General features: G+C 43.7%; 1 protein-coding gene and 1 pseudogene across 2 annotated transcripts in view; both read right to left on the bottom strand.

Annotated features, from left to right (window-relative positions):
- Window positions 1-5,663: 5,663 nt before the first annotated feature.
- On the bottom strand, window positions 5,664-13,026 carry LOC141083219 (E3 ubiquitin/ISG15 ligase TRIM25-like; annotated as a pseudogene).
- A 1,113-nt stretch (window positions 13,027-14,139) lies between these two features.
- Window positions 14,140-22,682, bottom strand: part of LOC141083218 (glucose-fructose oxidoreductase domain-containing protein 1) — a 33,939-nt gene continuing 25,396 nt past the window's right edge. For both annotated transcript variants that reach the window (XM_073567388.1, XM_073567389.1), the window contains exon 2: window positions 14,140-19,964. In XM_073567388.1, the coding sequence (XP_073423489.1) occupies window positions 19,045-19,964 (920 nt within the window). In that variant the 3' untranslated portion in view covers window positions 14,140-19,044. The remainder of the gene's footprint in view (window positions 19,965-22,682) is intronic.

Genomic DNA, 22,682 nt, shown 5'->3' with positions numbered 1-22,682 from the left:
TCCAACGCGTTTCGAAGTCTATACTTCTTCCTCAGGGGATGACATGTAGGTACATGTCATCCCCTAAGGAAGAAGTATAGACTTCGAAACGCGTTGGGAAATAAAAGTACAATTAATATTATCTGGAATGAGTGATTTGTCAAGAAGCGCACGTTTAATCCATAGTCTTTACTTGTATGACAGACAGCTGTAGCTTCTATCGGGGACTCCTCTCAGAGTCCTGGCTCGCAAATCGGTTGCTGTTGTGTCCCAAGTCTATGGTGGGAGTAAGGCGTTAGTGGCTCACTACTCCTCCGGTGTCTGTTGCCAGACATAAATATCCAATCAACCTCGGGGAACGGGCCCCGGCCTTTGCGCTTTCTGGAATGGAAGGGTTCTCTCTCTTTCTCAACCAGCTTCCCACCGTCCTATTCTCCTTTGTTCCGATCTGTTCTATCTCTCTTATGGAGTCTGTAGTCTTCAGTCTACGTCTCTTTCTCCTTCTCTTCCTTCCCTGAGAAGCTCGTTCCACTAAGACCAGTCCTCAGCCTCTCCTGACTGACTGCCTTCCTCCGCCTTGAGCCCCTCTCAGGCTGACCTGCTGTCAGCCTGCTCTCTTCCTCAGACCCTCGTCTGGCTGACCTTCTTCCCTGGGACTCACCCCAGACTAACCTCAAATCCTACACTTTCCCTCTCTTTTGTATCATCACTCTCCACCTGCCTCCCAGCACATCTCGTGTTATGAAGTAGGGTTCCACGAGGGGTGCTCTGCTAACCCCCAGCCTGTAGCTGTTAGGTGGCCCCACTGAACTATCTTGTGTGTGGAATGCAGGTGTGGAGCATGGTCAGGAGTTCCCACCTTACCTGGAAGGTGGGGCACTACATCTTAGGAGAAGGTGCAGTACCTCTGTGGCGACTGAAGCCTCAGGGGCGCCACATACCCCCCGCGTTAAACACAGCACGTCCGCGGGCTGTAAGACAACAAAAGGTGCAATACAGGAACACACAAAAAGTTTTAAATGCTGTTTAGCAATACTTATCTAATCTTCCTACTGTAGGAGGCACATTTCTTAAATGTTACAAACAGGCTAACTTCCTATCTAAGTATCAAAAATATACTTAAGTGCAATTCCTAGTTCAAAGTGCAATTATTCTTTCTCTCTCTTTCTACTGGACGCAAGACACTGACCATCTATACTTGGCCTGTCACCTGTCACTTTCAATTCTCCAGTCTTTATTCAATTCTCACATTCTGTCTAAAAACTTTTCTAATTCTCTGTATCAAATATTCTATAAAAGACATTTACTTTTCATAAGGCACAACATTATCAAATACGTTATCAATAAAACATTAAAAATTCTTGTAAGGTGCTGAACATTGCTCCCAGCCGGGATCTCTTGCAGTGTCCCTTGAGGTAGACATCATTCTTTGAAAAGTGTCCATGCAAAAACATTATCTTCGCAAAGAGTCTTTATATGTAAAACCAAGAAAGGGAACCTAAAGAGGTGCAACTATTTACAAGAAAGTTTTGGATCATACAGCGTTCATGATCTCCACAGTTCCATTGTAGAAAAGGCTGCCAATCAAAAACAGGGCAACAAAAGTGCTACCAGAAAAAACATGATAGCAAAAGGCACAACTGGTGCAAACAAAACCCTTCTGGGCAACGAGATTTAAATTTTTCTTTTCTTAATTGTGGTCCCCTCCTGGGGTTCTGGTGGCTGAACTGGAACTGTCCTCAGAGGTGGCATCATCCTCAATGGGTGGTTCTACTGTTCTGGTACGCGCTCTAGCTCCTAGGGCCCCTGCAGTGTTGGTGCTGATGAGCAACTGCCTGGGGATTTAGCAGTGAAGGGATCCCGAAATCACCGTCCCAAAACGATCCAGATCCTCCTCTGACCTGTAGATGTCGAATCGGGCGCGCCGGCTCTAACCGTACCCCCACCAGCAGGGTCCTTCTCTTCATCAACCCATTAGGAAGGCCGGGATATATACCCGGGAATACCCAGTGGTGCGACCTTTGCTCCGGTGTAGGCGTGGTGGTGGCGGGTGATAGCGGTGTAGCCCATAACAGCTCCGGTTCCGCGGGAGTCGCTGGCGAGAACTGCGCAGCCGCGCCAGGTCCGGGCAGAAGCTCCCCTTCCTCTGCTTCGGCTCCCTCGGCTGCATACAACTCCTCCGGTATCAGTGGCAAGGAGGGGACAGTATACACTGCCGGTGGCATGGCAGCAGCTCCAAGCTCCGCAAGGTCTGCCAGGAAAAGATCCGGTGCAGCAGCGGTGGGTACCGGTGTCACGGGTGCCGCAAGTGTAAGCCCCTCCTGGGCGTGCTGCCAGCTCAGTCTCCCCAAGGCCTCCTGCCTCAGCCGCAGCCGGGTGGTCAGCGTGACTATCTCTTCGGCTATCTCAGCTTCTAGTTGTTGACGGTTCATGCCGGAGTTCGGGTTGGAGCCGTCAACCATGGCGCCGGGGGTTTGCACTTCCCCGCGCTCTGCAGGCCTCCTTCCCTTACTCTCCAAAATGGCGTTCTGGTGTTCTCCTTGCTCCGCCCTTCTGCTCGCCACTGGCTTTCTCTGCCCCTCCTTCCGGGGGCGGCGTCTTCTTCCCGCGCCTCCATACCAAGCCAGTATACGAACCCCTCGGGGGGTGGGCCATGCATCGGTCACATAGTAATTCAGGCAGGGATGGCCCAAGACTCTTCGCAGTCTTTTCTTAGGACCTCCCATCTTTTCACGCCCTTCTTCTCCGCGCCAGCGGCCATTTCTAATGTCCATTTTACAGTCTATTAAATTTGGTCTTCTGCACATTTTCAAAAGTTGTAAATCCAAGGCACACAGAACCCGATGGCATCGGGTCTCGTCATCCTGTTCGTGACGCCAAAATTGGGTCGCCCCCGCGCTCTCGCCCAGGGCAGCGAGGGTACCTGGTACCGGGCACGTGTCACGGCCGCTGCGACCCGGTCCGTGGCCCTAGGCGTCCAATGTCAATGGCGGTGATGTTATAAGTGTTAGAGTTTATTAGAATAGTTCGTGACTCCACCCGTGGTACTTGGCAAGTATGGTGTTAGGCCAACGCTGCATACAGATCCATTGGGACTGATGGGGTGGTGCAGCAAAGATGGTGTAGCTCTCCACAGGCGGAGCTGTAGTCCCAGGGCAGTGTAGGTGCAATGGATGAGGAGAGGGGCAGTATGGTATGGATGCTGGTACCCAGGTGTAGCGGTACGGGAATAACTGGAGGACACCAGAGTATGCGGTTCCAAAGCTTTACTCACTGTTTGCAGTTAACACAACTGCCTGCCTCCATACTGTGTTCTCCAGGTCAGGGCTCCAGCAAACCTCCAGGCAGGATAGGATTCTCCCTTCCACACTCCGCCAATATGTACCTTACTGAACGATTCCTCCAATGCGCCTATAGGTGCAAAGCACTCCAGTACTTAGTTGCCCTGGAATGCCTCTCTCTAGGTGTTCCTAGTCTTTATTTGTATGACAGACAGCTGTAGCCTCTATCGGGGACGCCTCTCAGAGTCCTGGCTCGCAAATCGGTTGCTGTTGTGTCCCAAGTCTATGGTGGGAGTAAGGCGTTAGCGGCTCACTACTCCTCCGGTGTCTGTTGCCAGACATAAAGATCCAATCAACCTCAGGGACCGGGCCCCGGCCTTTACGCTTTCTGGAATGGAAGGGTTCTCTCTTTCTCAACCAGCTTCCCACCGTCCTTCTATTCTCCTTCGTTCCGATCTGTTCTATCTCTCTTATGGAGTCTGTAGTCTTCAGTCTACGTCTCTTTCTCCTTCTCTTCCTTCCCTGAGAAGCTCGTTCCACTAAGGCTACTTTCACACTTGGTTTTTTTTGCAGCGCGTTTTTCCCGCAAAAAAACGCATTGGAAAAACGCATACAAACGCATACAAATGCTGCGTTTTTTTCAAGCATTTTTATGAGCATGCATGAAAAAACGCAGCGTTTTTATGCGTTTGTATGCGTTTTTAGTGCGTTTTTACCGCGTTTGCGTTTTTTTCCAACATTAGGTGCCCCCTCACAGTAACCCAAACCATGACTTTACTAACCCTAACCTTAACCCTGACCCTAACCCTGACCCTAACCCTTAACCAAACCATACCCTGATCCTAACCCTAACCCTGACCCTAACCCTGACCCTAACCCTTAACCAAACCATACTAACCCTAACCCTTAACCAAACCCTACTAACCCTAACCCAAATCCTAACCCTAAACCCTAACCCTAAACCCCCCTAACTAACCCTAGCTCTAACCCAAACCCCTAAATTCCATTGTCTAACTAATGGTAAAAAAAAAAATGCATGCGCAAAAAAACGCATACATAAGCATGCCAATGCGCACATATGTGCACCCATAGACTTATAATGGGTGTCTTGCTGTAAAAAAACGCATTGCGCGCGCATGCGTTTTTTTGAGGCAAGTCGGACGCCCAAAAAATGCAACAGGATGCATTTTGTGCGCCCGAGCGCATACCGCAAAAAAACGCATGCGTGGTAAAACGCATACAAACGCATGTGTATGCGCACATAAGCGCATCCCATGCAAAGTATAGGAAAAAAAACGCATGCGTTTTTTAGAGCTAAAATTCAGCGCAAAAAAACGCAAGTGTGAAACCAGCCTAAGACCAGTCCTCAGCCTCTCCTGACTGACTGCCTTCCTCCGCCTTGAGCCCCTCTCAGGCTGACCATCTTCCCTGGGACTCACCCCAGATTAACCTCAAATCCTACACTTTCCCTCTCTTTTGTATCATCACTCTCCACCCGCCTCCCAGCACATCTCGTGTTACGAAGTAGGGTTCCACAAGGAGTGCTCTGCTAACCCCCAGCCTGAAGCTGTTAGGTGGCCCCACTGAACTATCTTGTGTGTGGAATGCAGGTGTGGAGCGTGGTCAGGAGTTCCCACCTTACCTGGATGGAGGGGCACTACACCTTAGGAGAAGGTGCAGTACCTCTGTGGCGACTGAAGCCTCAGGGGCGCCACAGTTGCGTGCGGGTAGGTATGTCACAGATGTATGGAGGAGACAGGTTGTGGATGGCTTTGTATGTCATGGTTAGGGTTTTGAATTGGAGCCTCTGGGCGATAGGAAGCCAGTGAAGGGCCTGGCATAGGGGGGAGGCTGGGGAATAGCGGGGAGACAGATGGATTAGTCGGGCAGCAGAGTGTAGGATGGACTGGAGCGGAGCCAGAGTGCTAGAGGGGAGGCCAGAGAGTAACCGTTAACCTGTAGATTAACTTCATATCTGCAAGTTAATAGCATTTTTTCACTTTACAGTTTTTCTTTAAAGTCCCCTGAAGGAGGACAGAGTAAAAAATAAAAAAAATTTTTTTTAAAAACAATATTAACTATTAAAATCACTCCCCCTATTTCCAGTTTTAAAATTATAACTTAAAAAAAGTAATAAAGGTAATTGAAATCACCTTGTCCAAAAAATGCCGATCAAAATATAAAATAATTTAAAACATACATTAAGCACGACAATAAAAAAAAATTCAGTACATTTCAAAACACTAAATTTGAGGTTGTTCTAACCCGCAGTTTCACAAAAATACAATAAAAAGTGATTTAAAAAAAAGCTGTATGTGCCCTAAATATGTATTAATAAAATTGTCAGCTCTCACACAACTCAATGGACGAAAAATAATTACCGTAAGGTACAGGACTCAAAAAAACTGAACCAATTTTTTTTATTTATTTAAGAAAATATATAAAATATACAAGTTTGACACCATTGCATTCGTAGTGGCCTAAATAATCATTTCCAGGTCATTTTTACTGCACAATGAACACCATGAAAACAAAAACTGAAAAACAATGGCAGATTCCATTTTTTTTCACAATTTACCTGCACTAGGATTTTTTTTAACCATTTTTCAGTACATGATACGGTAAAATGAATGTTGTAATTGAGAATTAGATCCCAAACCCACAAAAACAGTTATGGTGAAGGAAAAGTAAAAAAAAAATGATGTCTCTGGAAGAAAGCGAGGAAAAAATGTCAATGCAAACAGTAAAAATTGTTCAGTCCCGAATGGGTTAATATTTCATCCACTTTACTCCTGTTGTTAAATTGTAACGTGAATATACTAAATGTTACAGACACCGGAGTATATATCAATATTTAAACCAATGCAGAAAAAAAATACCCTAAAATATAACTTTCCATATTATTAAGGTAAAATTACCCATATACAAGGGTCAGGAGAAGAACACAATCGTATCACTACTATTATTATTAGAGTTATATACAATAGACAGCGGGCACATATCTTCTCCAACGTCTCCCTGACAATGCGGAATATTTTCTCATACAAATGTAATCCCTTTTCTCTTCTCTCTCTTTATTTATCGTCTGTCTTCACGATTCCTCACCACAACCCTGTTCAGCACGACAGCTCAGCTAGTAAGAGTCCTTCACTCCACCCGCGGCTCTGTGTCTCCTTCCCCATCTAGGGAACTACACCGGCTTGTGACAGTAGTCACCCACCTTGGCTGTTACCTGTTTTGTTATATTACAATCTGTGTCTAAATATTTTTGTAATCCGATTTAGGCAGCATCAATAGTAAAAAGTTGGTCACACCTGTCAAGCACTATGCTTGACAAGTGTGACCAACCTGACACTAAAAACGCTTGCAAAGCGATTGTGGTTTGCGGGAAAATGCATGCGAATTCCGCATGCGTTTTACCCGCGGCAGGGAGTTGCGGAAGTGCTGCGGACAATTCTGCAGTATTTCTGCAACGTGGGCACTTAGCCTACAAGATGCAACAAAAATGATTCACTTAAATACACCCCCGAGGAATCAGATCCTTCCTGAGGCTCCTCACACTGGCTGAATGCTGCACCAATCATATATTGGGCTCAATGTGACGTCACCAGTCGCTGAGTAGATTTCTTCCATAGTGATGTTTCCTCACAGCTGCTCCTCCTGATATCTTTATAGAACCATCAAATACACATAACACAGCATGTAGAGGCTCGGAGAAGGCGGCAGTGAAGGTGTGTAAGTGTCTGATGGGGTCACACAGCTCATAAAAGGACAACTGCCCGGCCTCATAATCCAGACAGATCCTGAACCTATCACTGGAGCTCCGGTGACGTAACGGGATCACTTTACTGTCATGTCTCACCGAATACTGATTTTTACACCGCAGCACTCCAAATAAACACCAGGACTTGTTATTATATCCAATATGTGACTGACGCCCCCTCCTGTCTACACTGGGGTAACACATCCCCACACTCCACAATTCTGGCTTTTTGATCTCCACATCCCAGTAATGTCGTCCTGAGGTAAATCTCCTCCCGCTCATCACCTGATTATACTGGAATCTCTCTGCTGTTTCTGGACAATTCTCTGTTATTTTTGTCCAGGTCGCAGTCGTCAGGTCGTCTGATATAAGGAGATTATTAGCAGCCGTGTTTACATCCAGTAATATGTCTGCAGGACCCTCCCCATAGATCCCTCCCGTTACCTTCTCACCATCACCCCAAGTCCTGACTATTACATCACCTCCCCCATATTTTATACCTGAAAAAGATACAGTTTTGATGTGACCGGTCACAGATTGGGCGCTGAGAGGTTGTGGCCTCATTTCTTTTGTTTTTTGGGGTGAGATGGTTTGTAGATATGTTATTATATCAGAGAAACCTGCATATAACATCCCTGCAATCACATCCACATCATGTGTCCTCATCACCTCCATTGTGTCCTCATCACCTCCATCATGTCCTCCTGTGTCCTCATCACCTCCATCATGTCCCCCTGTGTCCTCATCACCTCCCTCCTCCTCAGGATCACACAAGTCACCGATGTCTGGATCCTGTAAGACAGTCAGTGGATCCGTCATGTTACACAGCTCCTCAATGTGTCTCATCTTCCTGGACAGCTCGTCCTTCTTTATTTCCACCTTCTGGATCACATCAGACAGTGACAGTGACTCCTGCTCTTCCCGCCTGGAGATCTCACTCAGGACCTTCTTCTCCAGGTCGTCCACCCGTCTCCTGATGTCTATAAACAGGGCAGTGACTCTCTCGGCTTCTCCAGATGATTTTTCTTTAACTTTTCTCCTGCGCTCCTCCAGACTCCGGACTCTTTCCTCAGTCTCCTCTCCCTTTGTGATCAATTTCTGTAGAACATTCCTCAGTTTCTTCTTCTTCTTCTTCTTCTCAGAGGCCTCATCCAACATCTCCACCCGGTGTCCCCGATGTTCTCCGTCCAATCTGCAGGACACACAGATACAAGCATCGTCCTCAGTACAGTAATATTCCAGGATTTTCCTATGGACAGAACATTTCCTGGTCTCCAGAGAAGTGCTGGGATCAGTGAGGACGTGTTCTGCTCCTTTACTGTGAACTTTTAGGTGATTATCACACAGAGAAGCCTCACAGTGTAGACAGGATCTAACAGCAGGTACAGGAGAGTGAATGCAGTAAGTGCAGCAGATCCCAGTGATCTCCTCCTGAGGTGGATGAGTAGACCGGAAACGTTCTGCGACATTACACAGAGTCATGTTCCTCTTCAGTGTCGGCCGCTTGTTAAACTTTTCTCTGCATTCAGGACAGGAATAAACTCCAGAATCGTCCTGTGTATTCAGGATCTGATCAATACAGTCCCGGCAGAAGTTGTGTCCACATCTCAGGGTTACAGGATCTGTATACAGGGTCAGACAGATGGAACATTCCAGTTCTTCTCTCAGATCAGCGGACGCCATGGCTTCGTTTCGTTTCTTGCAAAAAAGGAAACTGACAGTGAATGTTACAGGGCGTTTCATGAAATCTGACATTGTACGCCTTGTGTCTGAGAGTCGTCTATTAACCATATAATGTGCTAACTGGGAAAAGAAAAATAGATAACAGGGAAGGCATTGATTTCTCCATGTTTATACTCTGCCCTCTTATTAGAGTGTAAGCTCCTGTGATCAGATCATTTCCTCACTCTCCTATTGCTCTTTTGTAATGTAGGTATAGCTATTACTATGGGCATACAGGTGATAGAATCCTTAATATTGTCCAACCTGTATTCCTTATAGCTGCTATCTTGTTGCTGAGAAATAGACGTTTAATATTTTATGTTAATTAGATCATCAAGGCTTCGGGATGTGCGGTGCTGGGAAGAAAACTCTTCCTCCGGTGATCTGTTGCGTACCACCCTCCTCCCATGCACGTCACAGTGCCGTGTGATGTGCAGTTTTGGTGCCGGAATCCCGCACCTGCGACCTGCATTCGAGCGATTATGCGTGCCTTTTCCGCAATTTTATGGGCAATGTCTTTACTGTTCTTCTGCGCAGGCGCCGGCGAGTCACTTCTACTTCACTAACAGTAACTCAACAGCGCCTGCGCAGAAGAACAATGAAGCCAATGCCCATAGCAGGGAGGAAAAGGTCCGCATAATTGCACGAATGCAGGGCGCAGGCCTGCCAGTGCCTATTTCAGTTGGATGTGTGTCCAAGGACGCACATTCAGCTGAAATGTATTGCGACTTAGAGACTTGCCGTCTCCCTCCACTGCAATAGACAGACATTATACAAGGATGAGGCCCAGGATGGAAGACAATTATTATAGGAAGGGGACAGGGGCGACATTATTACTGTAAGGGGCCCCGGATGTGGATCATTATACCAGGAAGAGGCCCAAGATAGGAGACATTATACCAGGAGAATACTTAGTATGGGAGACATTATTACAGGAAGGAGCAAAGGATAGGGGTCATTACACCAGGAAACGGCTTAGGATTGGGGATATTATACCAGGAACCCAAGATGGGGGAGATTATCAGAGGATTGTGCCCAGGTTGGGGGACATTATTACTTAAACGGTCAGAATGAGAGACATAATTACAGGAAGAAACCCAGGATGGAAGACATTATACCAGTAATAGGTCAAAGAAGGGGTTCATTATACCAGGAAAAGACTTAAGGTGGGGGATATTATAACAGGAAGAGCCCCAGGATTGGGATCATTGTACCAAGAAAAGGCTTAGGATCGGGGACCTTATAAACAGAAGGAACCAATCATGGGGGACATTGTACCATTAAGAGGCCCAGAATGGGGGACATTATACCAGGAAGGGACCCAGGATGGAGGAGATTATTGCAGAATGGAGCCCAGGGTTGGGAACTTTATACCAGGAAGAGGCCTAGGATGGGAGACATTATTACAGCAAAGGCTCAGAATGGAGGACATTATTACAGGGACGGGCCCAGGATGGGAGACAATGCAGTAGGAAAAGGCTTAGGATGGGGGGACATTATTACAGGAAAAGGCCCTTGATCTCGAACCTCATTAAAGTGAGAGGCCCAGAATGGGGGACATTATAACAGGAACGTTCCCGTACTCTCTCCTGAGCATTTCAATACCCAGCATGGCTTCATAGAAGTGTTGTGTAGGCACACAGGCCAGAGGGGAGGGGGAGCTGATTTTGATTGATTGGTGCTATGTATGTCTTTTAGCTTTGGTCTGTAAAAATGAAAAATTACAGTTTTTCTTTTTTTTTATGTAGTTTTGGCTACAAAAGTTTATATGTAAATAAACCCCTCAATTTGTTATACAATTTCTTCTCTTTTTAGAGATCCATGCCATACCCTGGATCCAGCACACACTTAATCTCTTCGTATGACGTGTCCAAAGTAGGCAAGGCGTAGCTTGGCGATCCTTGCTTCGAGTGACATGTCTGGCTTGATTTGTTCCAAAACTGATGTTGGTTCTTCTTGCCATCCATGGAATTGATATCTTTCTCCAGCACATTTCAAAGGTGTAGATTCTTTTTCTGTGTTGTTTCTTTATCATCCAGGTTTCGCATCCATGTCTGTGTATCTGCATATGACTCTTCATGAGGAGTTACCTGAAAGTTGCTGAGTAAGGTCTGTCAGATTGGAGAAGTCATCCTTCATGAAATAAATATTCCTGGGGGAGCTGGAGGTGAAATTTTAGCTACAGGGATCATAAAGGAACACTATCACTGAAAATGCACATAAAATTCTATCCTAATACTTCCCTAAACCTCCAGAATCATCGTGTCCAACCCCCGGCTCAATGCAGGACTCACTAAATCATCCGAGACAGATGTCTGTCCAGACTGTGTGAAGACTTCCTTTGAAGGAGAACTCACCACCTCTCGTGGCTGCCTGTTCCACTCATTGATCGCCCTCACTGTCAAATTTTTTTTTCTAATATCTAATCCGTTTCTTCTCTCTTTCTGTTTTATTCCATTGCTTCTCGTGCTTCCGTGTACAAATGAGAATAAGGATTATCCCTCTACACTGTGACAACCCTTCAGATATTTGTAGACCGCCTTTAAGTCTCTTAGCCTTCTTTTTTGCAAGCTAAACATACCCAGATCTTTAACCGTACCTCGCAGGACATACTTTGCAGTCTGCTCACAATCCTAGTCGCTCTTCTCTGAACTTGCTCCAGTTTTTCAATGGCCTTTTTAAAATGTGATGCCCAGAACTGGACGCAGTATTCCAGATGAGGCCTGACCAAGGAGGAGAAGAGGGAGATAATGTCTTCACGTGATCTAGACTCTATGCTTCTGTTAAAACATTAATCTTAATTTCTTCATCTGATTTTGAACATATTAAAACTGAAGCTGAGAAAACTATAAAGAAATCTTCTTTGGGCTTCTCAAGAGATCGGCATTTTCTTCTGTTCCCGTCATCAATGTCCTGTGTCTGGCTGCAAGACAACTAGCTGCAGCAGGAGCCTCCCCCCGCTGCTGTTTACCACATGAAAAGATTGAGCTTTTTCACCAAAGAGCACAGTTGTTAAGTGGAAACCAAAACTTGTGGACACTTCTTGTCTTCACTTATTTCTTCACATAAGAAAGGGGTAGTCAATGAGGGAAGGGATTTGCATCAATGTGGCTCTAGAGATCTCTAGACTCTTCCAGAAAGTCTCCCATTTTTCCAAAAACTTTCTAAACTTTCCAGGGAAGTTGACAAGCAGGGTTTATCTACACAGTCGAGTATTTTGAATCTCTCGAAAATTGGCTGGGTCTGGAAATTAGTTCATATAATTGGAACATAAAAATCATTAGGATGGAAGAGGATTAAAAGCTGTAATAAGCAATAAATATAGTGAAGAACAGTTGCTATAATGCACCCATATAAGTTCTGTGTGCTTCCATTAGGGGGCGCTCATTACTAAGAAGACTTACTCGGGATGAAAGTACTGGAACTCCTTCTTACACCTTCTATCCTTTTCTGACCTCCTATTGTAATTCCATTATTATGAAGTCGGTGAAGATATAACAACTTCCACTCTTCTGGGAAGGATTGCTATAAGATTTTAGTGGCGACGGTGGAAATGTTTACCCCTCTATCTAGCGGAGTAAGGTCAGATACTGATGTTGGGGAGAGGCCGAGCGCACAATCTCCATTTTACATTGCTGTTCATACTGTGGTTGGAGATTTGCTCAAGTGTCATGATCTCTTTCTTTCCCAGAGCCATTTGTGGATGACGACTGGGTCAATTTTTCCATGGAAACTCATCCACTAGATGACTTTGGTGTAATTCCTTGTAGACTTCTGCCCTTACTTTACTATTGATCGATCCTATGACAAACCATATAACGGCCAATGGGACACATTTACGACAGGGCACCATACGACACTCTACAACAAACCTGCAGAACAAGATTATGAGGCCTGACCACATCTTATTGATGGACTCAATGTATTAACAAACTCTAATCCACAGTCCCCAGAGTTGTAGTAGATTGTAGTGGCGTAGATGTAGACATAGTAATGTCAAGAACAGGGTCATCATCGGGAAAACTGTCAGGATACCGCTGGCCAGAGGATGAGACAACTTAGTCAAAAACAAAATGAAGGATCAGAATCAGGAGAACAAAAGACGTCAGGCAAACAATCCAAGGCAAACATAGTCAAACCAGGAGTGAAAGCGAGGACAGGCAATTAACCTTAATCAATGGCGCTCAGGCGCCCATTGCCGTAGCACACAACTCAGCAGCCTATGAGAAGAACCGTAGCCCAGTCTATAGGGATCTATGTGCCACCCATACAGGGACAATAAACGGTAATTGAGACTATATGGATAGTACTGTAACAGTTCTCCATATGGAGGGACAGAACGCTTATCGCAGTTCCTGATGATATTCAGACAGCTCCTATTCCAAACTTATAATGACAGAGATCATATCAAGGCTTTCCTGACAGCTTATTTATATTATAGGGGGTGGGATAATTATACTGTCTTCCTAGTAAATCATACTGGCTCAATGTTGGTTGATCTTAATCTCAACCACATAATAGGACCACGAAGCTTTTTCAGACCTTAGATTGTCACCTAAAATTAATTATTAAAGACCCCAGACTTGTCGATTCATTCAGACCCCACACCAGACTCCAAAATTATTTAGGCTCCCAGATTCTAAACTCAACCACAGAATAGAAAACATGACCTGTTGGTGGCTCTTGAGGATTGGAGTTGGGGAACACTGGTCTAGGGTATGATTCTTTTCATTTCATTCTGAATTAATTTTATGGGCGTAATCTGGGGTTTGAACTACGGTAATTTTAGGGTCTGAATTTTAGGTGTCAAATCTGAGTTCTGAATTAAATTTAGGGCTATGTTCTGATTAATTTCAGGGGTCTTAATTAGTTTTAGATGTTAGATTCAAGGTCTGAATTAATTTTAGAAGCATGATTTAATCTTAAGGGTCTGGTATGGAGTCTAAATTAATTTTAGAGGTGTGATCTCTTGGGTCTGTTTTAAATTCAGGGATTTAATCTGGGATCTTGTCTATCGTATGAATTACATATTTGGGGGCGAGTCAACGTCTGATTTGGGCTTATGAGTTTAGGAATCTGATCATGGATGTTAATTCGCTTGGGGGGGGGTCTCAATTAAATTTGGAGTTTGGTCTGAATGGATTTGGATCTTGATTAATTAGTTTATGGGTTAGGTCTGTTTTTCCCACTTGCTGTATATATAAATCTTAACATAAACAGTTCTACAAAGTTTGCAAAATTTTATGAAGAAGGCATTGTTCCTGCTGGTATTTACCTCTGATCTTCTCCTGCCGACGGACCCAAACTCCAAATTAATAGGAGTCCCCCTGGTATAACGAAATATTGAAGAAGCTACTGATATTAATAAGAAAGAGAGATCTATGAGCCTTGGACTTCAACACCAGATAAGCACAGAATTTATTGTGTCCATTCCATGAATTATTAACCACACACGTGGCATCAGATGTTCACAAGAAGCCATAAATGATAGTAATTTGTGCTCATCCCTTATCAAATATGACGGTAATATTTTTTTAAGTAAAACAACATTTTATTTTGGTGGATAACTGGTGCAAATATTCATGTTTCTACTCCAGAAAGTCCTGATTGCCATCACAAATGACAGTACATTCAGCAACTCTTCGCCGACGAACACATTTTCACATAAATTAAATAAAATAGAACCCGGGGAGAAGTTAAAAGAAAAAAATGACACCCTCTATAAGTGACACCCCGGCTTGTCTGAATTTGGTAACACAGTTTGGGCCACATCCTTGTTATACAGGTTTATTTTTCTTCATGGTAGCTGAAATTCTGTTTAGTCCGATCCTAAATTCGCACTTCTTTCTATCTGTCCATTATTTCTTCTTAACACCTGTTTGGACAGATAGAAGTACGACTACACAGGTTTTGTTTGTAGTCTGTTACCACGGAGACACAAAGGGATTTGTATATTTTTTACTTAAAAGATATTGGCAAAGTTGTTTTTTTTTTTTTTAAATTCTCAATTAACTGAAATAAAAGTGGACACAGCATTTAAGCGTCTATTTTTAAAAAAGTTAATATACGGTATCCCAAAAAATGCAAATGTTCATTGATATAAATTGTACAGGGCCGTAGACATAATGTCCGGACACCGGTCATCAGCAGGACAGTATGAGCAGTTTACGGTGGCCAATGTCATAAGTTTTCAGCAAAATGGTGCCTGGATCGAGAAGAACCTAGAGATTGGGAGGAATGTTCTGGTCTGGGGTATGATTTTTTTTGTGTTCATACGGTCTAACGCCTGAAAACTAAGGGATCTGGTTTAAGAGTTGATAATTTTGGAGTCTGATTTGGGGTGTGATCATTTTGTGGACTGGTTTGGTGTCTGACAATACAGGGGTATAATCATTTAGTGAGTTGATATATTTAGGGGACTGTTCAGAAGTCTAAGAACGTGGAGGTCTTGGGTCTGATACTTTAGGAACATGGTGTTTTGGGGCAGCAGAATTTAGGACGCCTGTGGTCTTAACCTTTGTGGCCTAATAAGGTCCTTCAATTTATGTGTTTGGTCTCTGACAATATAAGGTCTAGAATCTGTAATTTCTGAGGTTTGGTCTAGGGTGTGACGATTTAGGTTGTCTGGCATATGATAATTTAGGGTTCTGGTCCATGGTCTGATAATTTAGTGATTTGGTGTCTGAAGAATATAAGGTTCTGTGGACCTAAAATTGCTAGGTCTAGGACCTGATAATTTATGGGTCTGGTGCCCTAATATGTGTTTGGTGGCCTAAATACGGGTTTGATAATTTAGGAGACTGCAGAAAAAAGAGAGCAGCATCCAATCCAGGTGAAAAAAAGTTCATTCTGCCATCATAACATACAACGTTTCGACCAAAACATGGTCTTTTTCAAGTATGTTTACTACTTGAAAAAGACCATGCTTTGGTCGAAACGCCGTATGTTACGATGGCTGAATAAACTTTTTTTTCACTTTTTTCACCTGGATTGGAAGCTGCTCTCTCTCTTTTTTTTCTGTGGATACTTTTGTCCAATTGGGTCTATGGAAATTGAGCGTGCATCCTGATTATTCCTGTTGTGCTGTCAGGTGTTCTATGGTTTGCATTTTAGGAGACTGGTCTAGGGTGTGCTAATTTTAAGGGTTTGGGTGTCTGATAATTTATTGGTTTGGTGTCATTAGAATTTAGGTGTCGCTTTCTTATTCCACATTGAGGCTTAATGTTTAGCTAAGAGGGATTTTCACTTTTCAATGCCCCTGTTGCAGCCCCACTATCATTGCGTTGGGTTCCCAAGTAAAAAGTGCTGTGAGGTTTTTTTTTCCGCCACCATTAAGGAAAAATTAGTAAAAAAAAGTTTTCTGTTGCCACGATGTGTGAACACGGCGCTAGTGTCCGGCATTATGATCAGACACTAGTGTGCCAGTTTACGTATATATCGGGCTTTATTAGCCATTTATAGACGGGCTGGGATTTACTAACTTCAGATTTCCCTGGTGTTAAATAAAGGTTCGGAGTAAACAGTGTGAATTAATCCGAACTTTATTTAACGTTTCAACGATGAACCTTAGTCTAAATATTAGCGAGATATCTATGATAATGCTTCTACCACAGGGTCTCTACGAGTCACGACATGAGGACCTCCATGACTAAAGCTGAGCACGTGACTCCCATGCACATGCCCGATCCACACCAACTAGTAGTAAGTTACACGGTGCGAGGAATCCACCATACATGAAGGTTTAGGTAGAACGTTGGTCTAGCCATAAGGTTTTTAGATTTAGATAAACTGGCTCAGTTTTTCTCATGTGCGGAAAACCACTTAAAACAGTGATCACCAACCTGCTGCGGAACTACGAGGCACCATGAATTCCTTTATTATTCTTCCGGGAAATTTATGGCTAAGAGACAAGTGGGTGTTACCATCTCGCTTGAAAAAGGGGCTAAACAATCTGACAGTCAGCCCTGATTGGACAGTGTAGGGAAACCCATTTTTTTATATATATTTCCATGAGGAATAACAGGAATTAAATAATGTAGAAATCTAAGGAAGGATGCACCTTTTATTTCTAGGGGAAAACAATTATTTCACTCCTGCAGTTCTAAAATAGGGCCTTTTCTGACAAGTTAAAACTTATTTGGTACTTCGTTTAGGCATCTGATAAAAACAGACTATTCATAGGGTAGACCAGCAATAGGCGAGGAAAAGTGGAGAAAATCGAAGTAAGGATCACTTCAGCAACATTACAGTATGGAAACTTGGAATAAACGAGGTTTTAACTATTCTGCAAGGACATTTCTGGAAAGCTATAAGAAGCCATAAAGGCTATGGACACCTTTGCACAGATTTTTTTTTTTTATTGATCATTTACATCTTAAACAAAAAAAATTGGCAACTTTATAAATAATAATTAAAAATGCCCTAATATTCTTCTGCTGTAGGGTCTGAGTAACTCCTTCGCCTAGATTTATCCTGCTGCTTCCTACATAGATGACAGCACGTTGCTCTCGATTGTTACGACGCTCCGTGCTTTCCTTCTTTCAGTGTTATAGATTAGATCAACGAGGGTCAAACGTGCCGGTTTCAATAGAACAACCAACTGAGGACCGCAATCAGGCAGATGGACTTTAACATATCTGATTCTTATGTTCTCACAGAAAATAATCCTTCGCTAGAGTTACCTGGCGGACGACCCGTACAGAACACATGCACACTTGGCCAAGCTGAGGGAGGGTGGTAGCAGGACGCGAAGCTGTCAACCAAAGAAGCGTTTGGCAAGTAGTTATCTAATGTGTATGGCCAGGCAAAGACTCTTACCATTTTTCCGCCGTAGAGTTTGCATAACTTCTTCCAATAGCTGGTTATTCTGCTGCTTCCAAGACAGCACACTGCCCTTGACTGTGGCAACGCTCTCTGCTTCCCTTCTTGTGTTAAGCTAGTCATAAATATTAGATTAATGTTGGTGGAAAGCACCAATTTTGACAGGACGACCAAATAAGGACCTCTCTGTTTTTCTCCAAGGTGTTGGAAAGTTGAAGTGCCCTTTTCTTTTTTTCAAGGAAGATAACCTGAGGTCAAAGGTGTTTGTTAGCACCTTATTTCCCGCTCTCTATACAGAATATTTGCACCATTGGCCACATCGATGGAAGGGTGTGAGGAGGATGCTAAGCTGTCAACCAAAGCTGTGTATGACCTGCCAAAGACTAACCATTTTTATGTTGTAGAGGTTGTGTATCTTCTTCAACTAGCTGGTTATCCTGCTGTTCCCTAGACAGCACACTGCTCTCAGCTGTGGAAACTCTCGGGAGCAGCACCATATTTTCCTCTCTCATGCACACTTGGCCAAGCCAAAGAAGATTGGGGAAAGGAGATACAGCTGTCAATCAAACGTGTATGGCAAGCCTGAAAGATAGAGGCGGGCGGAGAGAGGGTGAGGAGGTTGAGGAGAAGTTAAAAAAGCATCCAAGTGTTCAGAGAGGGCAGTTCATAAGTTCTCATAGACTGTACTGTATCAGCTAGAGAGAAAAGCACACAATGCAGACTTTGCAGGGAAAAATCAGTCCAGGAATGAAGCTGTGCTGATACATGACAGCTTCTGAAGACAGACCTCACATGCAGCATGTAACACTTTGAGGGACACAACCAGAGGAGAAAAGTCCGAAACCAGGAACAAGAAGTAATCTGAACATTAAGTGGTATTGGAATCTCTGAAAGAATGAAGAGCAGTCTAAAACTAAGTGCAACCAACTGATGTTAACCACTAACTTATGCACAAACTATTTCTTCTATGTCAAGGGTGTCCATGGCCTTTAATAGTACACAACGTATACTATAATACAGTACAATTCGATAACGCAGTGGCTATGGCCGAACACATCCTAATCAGTAGACTACATACAAAAAACAGCAATTCAAGTGAGAATTGTATGCAATGTGTTTCGAAAAGTCAGCCATAGCCAAGACACCCCGTATACAAGACACAGACGACAACTTCGAGCATGGAGCTGACATTCACAATCGCCACGAAAATTATGACATTTCTAGAACTCAAAGGCCGAGGATGTGACGTCCTAATGGATATTCATCCCGCGCATAAATACATTCCGAACAGTGTTCACAGTTTTTCTGTTGCCGAAAGAGAAAATTTGACTCCTCTCCGACAGCAGCAGTAATAGAAAGATGCATAAGTTATAACATAGACCTGTACCATCTGCCTCGGTACAGAAATGCCCTTGTAAGCAGCATATATATTTATATATATATACATAAATGCTAACATTTCCCCATCTGGTGGGGCCGCTAACAGTACAAGGACATGCGGCTCCTGCGCATCGCTTCGCTTATTAAGTAGGCCGGGCTTAACTCTGGCTCCTCCGTCATAATTTCTATGTTCTGCCATTCACATGTCAGGTTCGATTGTTTTATCGCATCCACTACAGAAAGAGCATAGAGGCAGTCATCGAAGGTGGCCGCCATGGTCAACGGCCTGCCGTCCCATGTTCTCCTGTCTTCCTGGTCTTCAAACGCCTGCCGCACCGCCTGTACCATTTTGATAGTCCCTCTAAGGTACGGGGAAGGGATGTCGCTAAAAGCCTTTTCAGGCAAGAGGGAATTACTGACGGGTGTGGAGTCTTTTAAGAGCAATTCTCGTTCGGCTGAACTGTTATTTTGTCCGTACAGATCCGTCCCCATGACAGTCAGTCTACCGGATGACCCGACCACTGTAACGTGTTGTTTGAACTCTCCGGGTACGTTAAAGTTGAGGGTCACCGTACAGCACACTCCACCTTCAAGGACCATCTGAAATGTGCAGAAGTCGTCACTGGTTATCTGCCGGATTCCTTTGATGTGGTCCGTCTGCTTGACGAAGGTTTTCAGAAGTCCGTGGACCTTCACCGCTTTCTGGTTGGTGAGGAAAGTCAAGAGGTCGATGATGTAGCTACCGACAGAATGCAGCCCACCACCGCCCATCAGGTCGTCACAGCTCCAGTTGTATTTCTTGCCCAGTAGACTTCCACCATGGACCTGGACCTCGCACACTTGAAGTTCCCCCACATATCCTTCTTGTATCAGCTGCTTCATCTTCACAAAAGCGGGAAGAAATCGCAAGACATTTCCCATGATGCTCATGAGCTTGGGATAATAGTGAGCAGCCGACATCATACGAAACGCGTCGAGAGGTGTCGCCGTTCTGTCGCAGATGACGTTCTTGCCGATGCCTGCAGGAGAAGAAGACGAGAATTAGATATCGATACCACTACAGAATAAATAAAAACTCAGTTCCGATACTAGAAAGAGAAAACTAATAATTGCTAACTCATTTTTCAAGATGTCCGTCCATCACTGGATTCAAATCCAATCCCTTAGTTTAGTCAGAGATACCCAACTGATAGATTGTTGATTATGTCCAAATCCAGAGTGATGGTCCAGATGAACAGACCCCAAAGACCTGCCACCATACATGCCTTGCAAAAGGACATTGTTACCTTCAGTGTGTTCAGTCGAATAACAGACCAGATCTTGATGATACCCAGAGCCGGGACGTTCTGTATAGATCTTCTTTTAGGTCTGAAATTCTGAATACATTTTAGGGGTCCGAGATAATTTTAGGAGGGTATTATTTTATTTCACGAGGTGGTGTGGAGTCTGATGATTCTTAAGGGTTTGGTGTAGAGTCTGACTAATTTTAGGGGTCTGGTCAGGGTTCTGATTCATTTTAGGGGTCTAGTTTAGGGTCTGATTAAATTGTAGGGTTCTCTTAGAGCAGGGGTGTAGAATCTTTTTTCTGCCAAGGGCCATTTGGATATTTATACCATCCTTCGGGGGCCATACAAACTCCGCCCCCACAAAGTACATCCTGACTCTGGCTCTGGTGTCAGGACGTAATCTTTCATTGCATACCCTTCAGTGTTCAGTAGTGAATACTGCGTGTGTATGCTCACAGAGCAAGAATTAATGAGCTGGTGGCAGTCAAAATACAGCTTCCTGCCAAAGCACTACGGTCCCTGAGAATCTGCCTGGGGGCCAGATAAAAGGTCATTAAGGGCCGTAAATGGCCCTGGGGCCTGTGGTTCCCCACCCCTGTCTTAGAGGGAAGGAGAAGTAGATTGTACTTAGCAGGTGAGAGTATGAAAAAGAGGAATACAGCCAGTGGTCTGGGAGGACAAATCACACCGGCTGATCTCCATCATAGAGTAGGTAGGGAGGAGAGCACACATGGCAAACGTTTCAAGGTGAGGGATAGGTAAATTACACACACTACTGCATTGATGCCTTTCAACTGATCTGGAGTTTGATTAACTTTATGGCTTTGGTTAAGGATCTCATTAATTTTAAGAGTCTGGTCTGCATTCTGACAATTTTAGGGGTCTTTTTTAGGGCTTGATTAATTTTAGATGTTATTTGTAGATAGCAACAGGGAGGGGGAAGAAGACTGTACTTAGCAGGTAAAAGCATAGAAAATGGGGAAAGCATCTAAGTACTCAGGGAGGGCAGATCACACAACCTCATCTGATAGTGTAGATTGGGAAGTAAACACAAATAGAAGACTCATCAGAGGGAGAATGAAGAAGTGACTCACTCCTTAGCATCAGTGTCTTTCACCTGATCTTGTTACTGATTAATATTAATGGTTTGGTCAAGTGTAAGATTAATATAAGTAGTCTAGTCTGGGTTCTTATTCATTTTAGAGTTGAAGTTTGTGAACTGATTATTTTAGGGGTCTATTACAGTTAGTATCAGGGATGGGGAAGATGACTATACTGAGTAAATGAGAGAGTGGAACAGGGGAAAGCATCCAAGTATTCAGTGAGGGCAGACCAGACATGCTAATCTGCAATATAGTGTAGATATGAAGGCGAGCACATGTGGCAGACTCTTCAAGGGGAGCGATCGGGAAATCATACACTACACATAAGTACCTTTCAGCTCGTCTAGTGTCCTATAGTTTGCAAAATCTTGAAAAATATATGCCATCTTTACTGGCGGCCTTTTATCTTTAACGCATACCCCCCCAAAAAAAATTTCCTTACTAACATTAGTTGAGTACCGCTACTCCATGGTATGACACTATATTTTTGGAAATGATTAGGGACACAATTTTTTCACACTTGGTCTTCTATATAACACAAGCCCAAAAGTTTCTGGAGATTAAATACCATACAGTAATTTTTTCAGAAATTTGAAATAATGTCTGACAATGCGGACTTCTTGCAAAAAATACACTGTGAGTCAATGACACGGACACCATGAATAATACTGAAACATATTTTTTTTGTGCAAGTCTAATACAGTCATTAAAGGTGATTATTTTCTTATTGGTCATTCATTAAAAATCCACCAAACTATTAGTAGATTCATAAAAATGTACCCGGCATTACACTGTAACTACTCATATAGTCCCAGTTCCAACCCTAAATCCTGGAGGTCATATGTGAGGATTACTTCACTACTTATTCACCTAATATAGCAAAAATACATTGACACCGATTAATCAAAACCGGCAATTTTTGGTCTTGATGAGGGATCATGCTCTTTTAAAACGTGGTGTCCAGAACTGGACACAGTAATCCAGATGAGGTCTCACCAAGGAGGAGTAGAGGGCAATAATGACTTCATGTGATCCAGACTCTATGCTCCTCTTAATACATCCCAGAATTGTATTTGCCCTTTTTGCTGCTGCATCACACTGTTGACTCTTGTGCAGTCTGTGATCTATTAGTATACCCAAGTCTTTTTCACACAGGCTGTTGCTTAGTTCTATTCCTCCCATTCTATAAATGTAATTTTCATCCGAACCTTCTGATTCATTAAGAGGTACACGCAAAAGTGTCATGAAAATACCAAAAATTGCAAAGCTTTTGGACATTTTCTAACTGATTTACACAAGAATTCTTGCATAATTGCTTTGCTGAATCATTAGCTTTGGAACAAAAGAC

Source organism: Dendrobates tinctorius, unplaced genomic scaffold, assembly GCF_039654945.1.
Source record: "Dendrobates tinctorius isolate UK_male_01 unplaced genomic scaffold, ASM3965494v1 ptg000020l, whole genome shotgun sequence".
NCBI classification, from domain to species: domain Eukaryota; kingdom Metazoa; phylum Chordata; class Amphibia; order Anura; family Dendrobatidae; genus Dendrobates; species Dendrobates tinctorius.
Note: the sequence above shows the minus strand (reverse complement) of the source record. Positions and strands in the feature narration are given on the sequence as shown.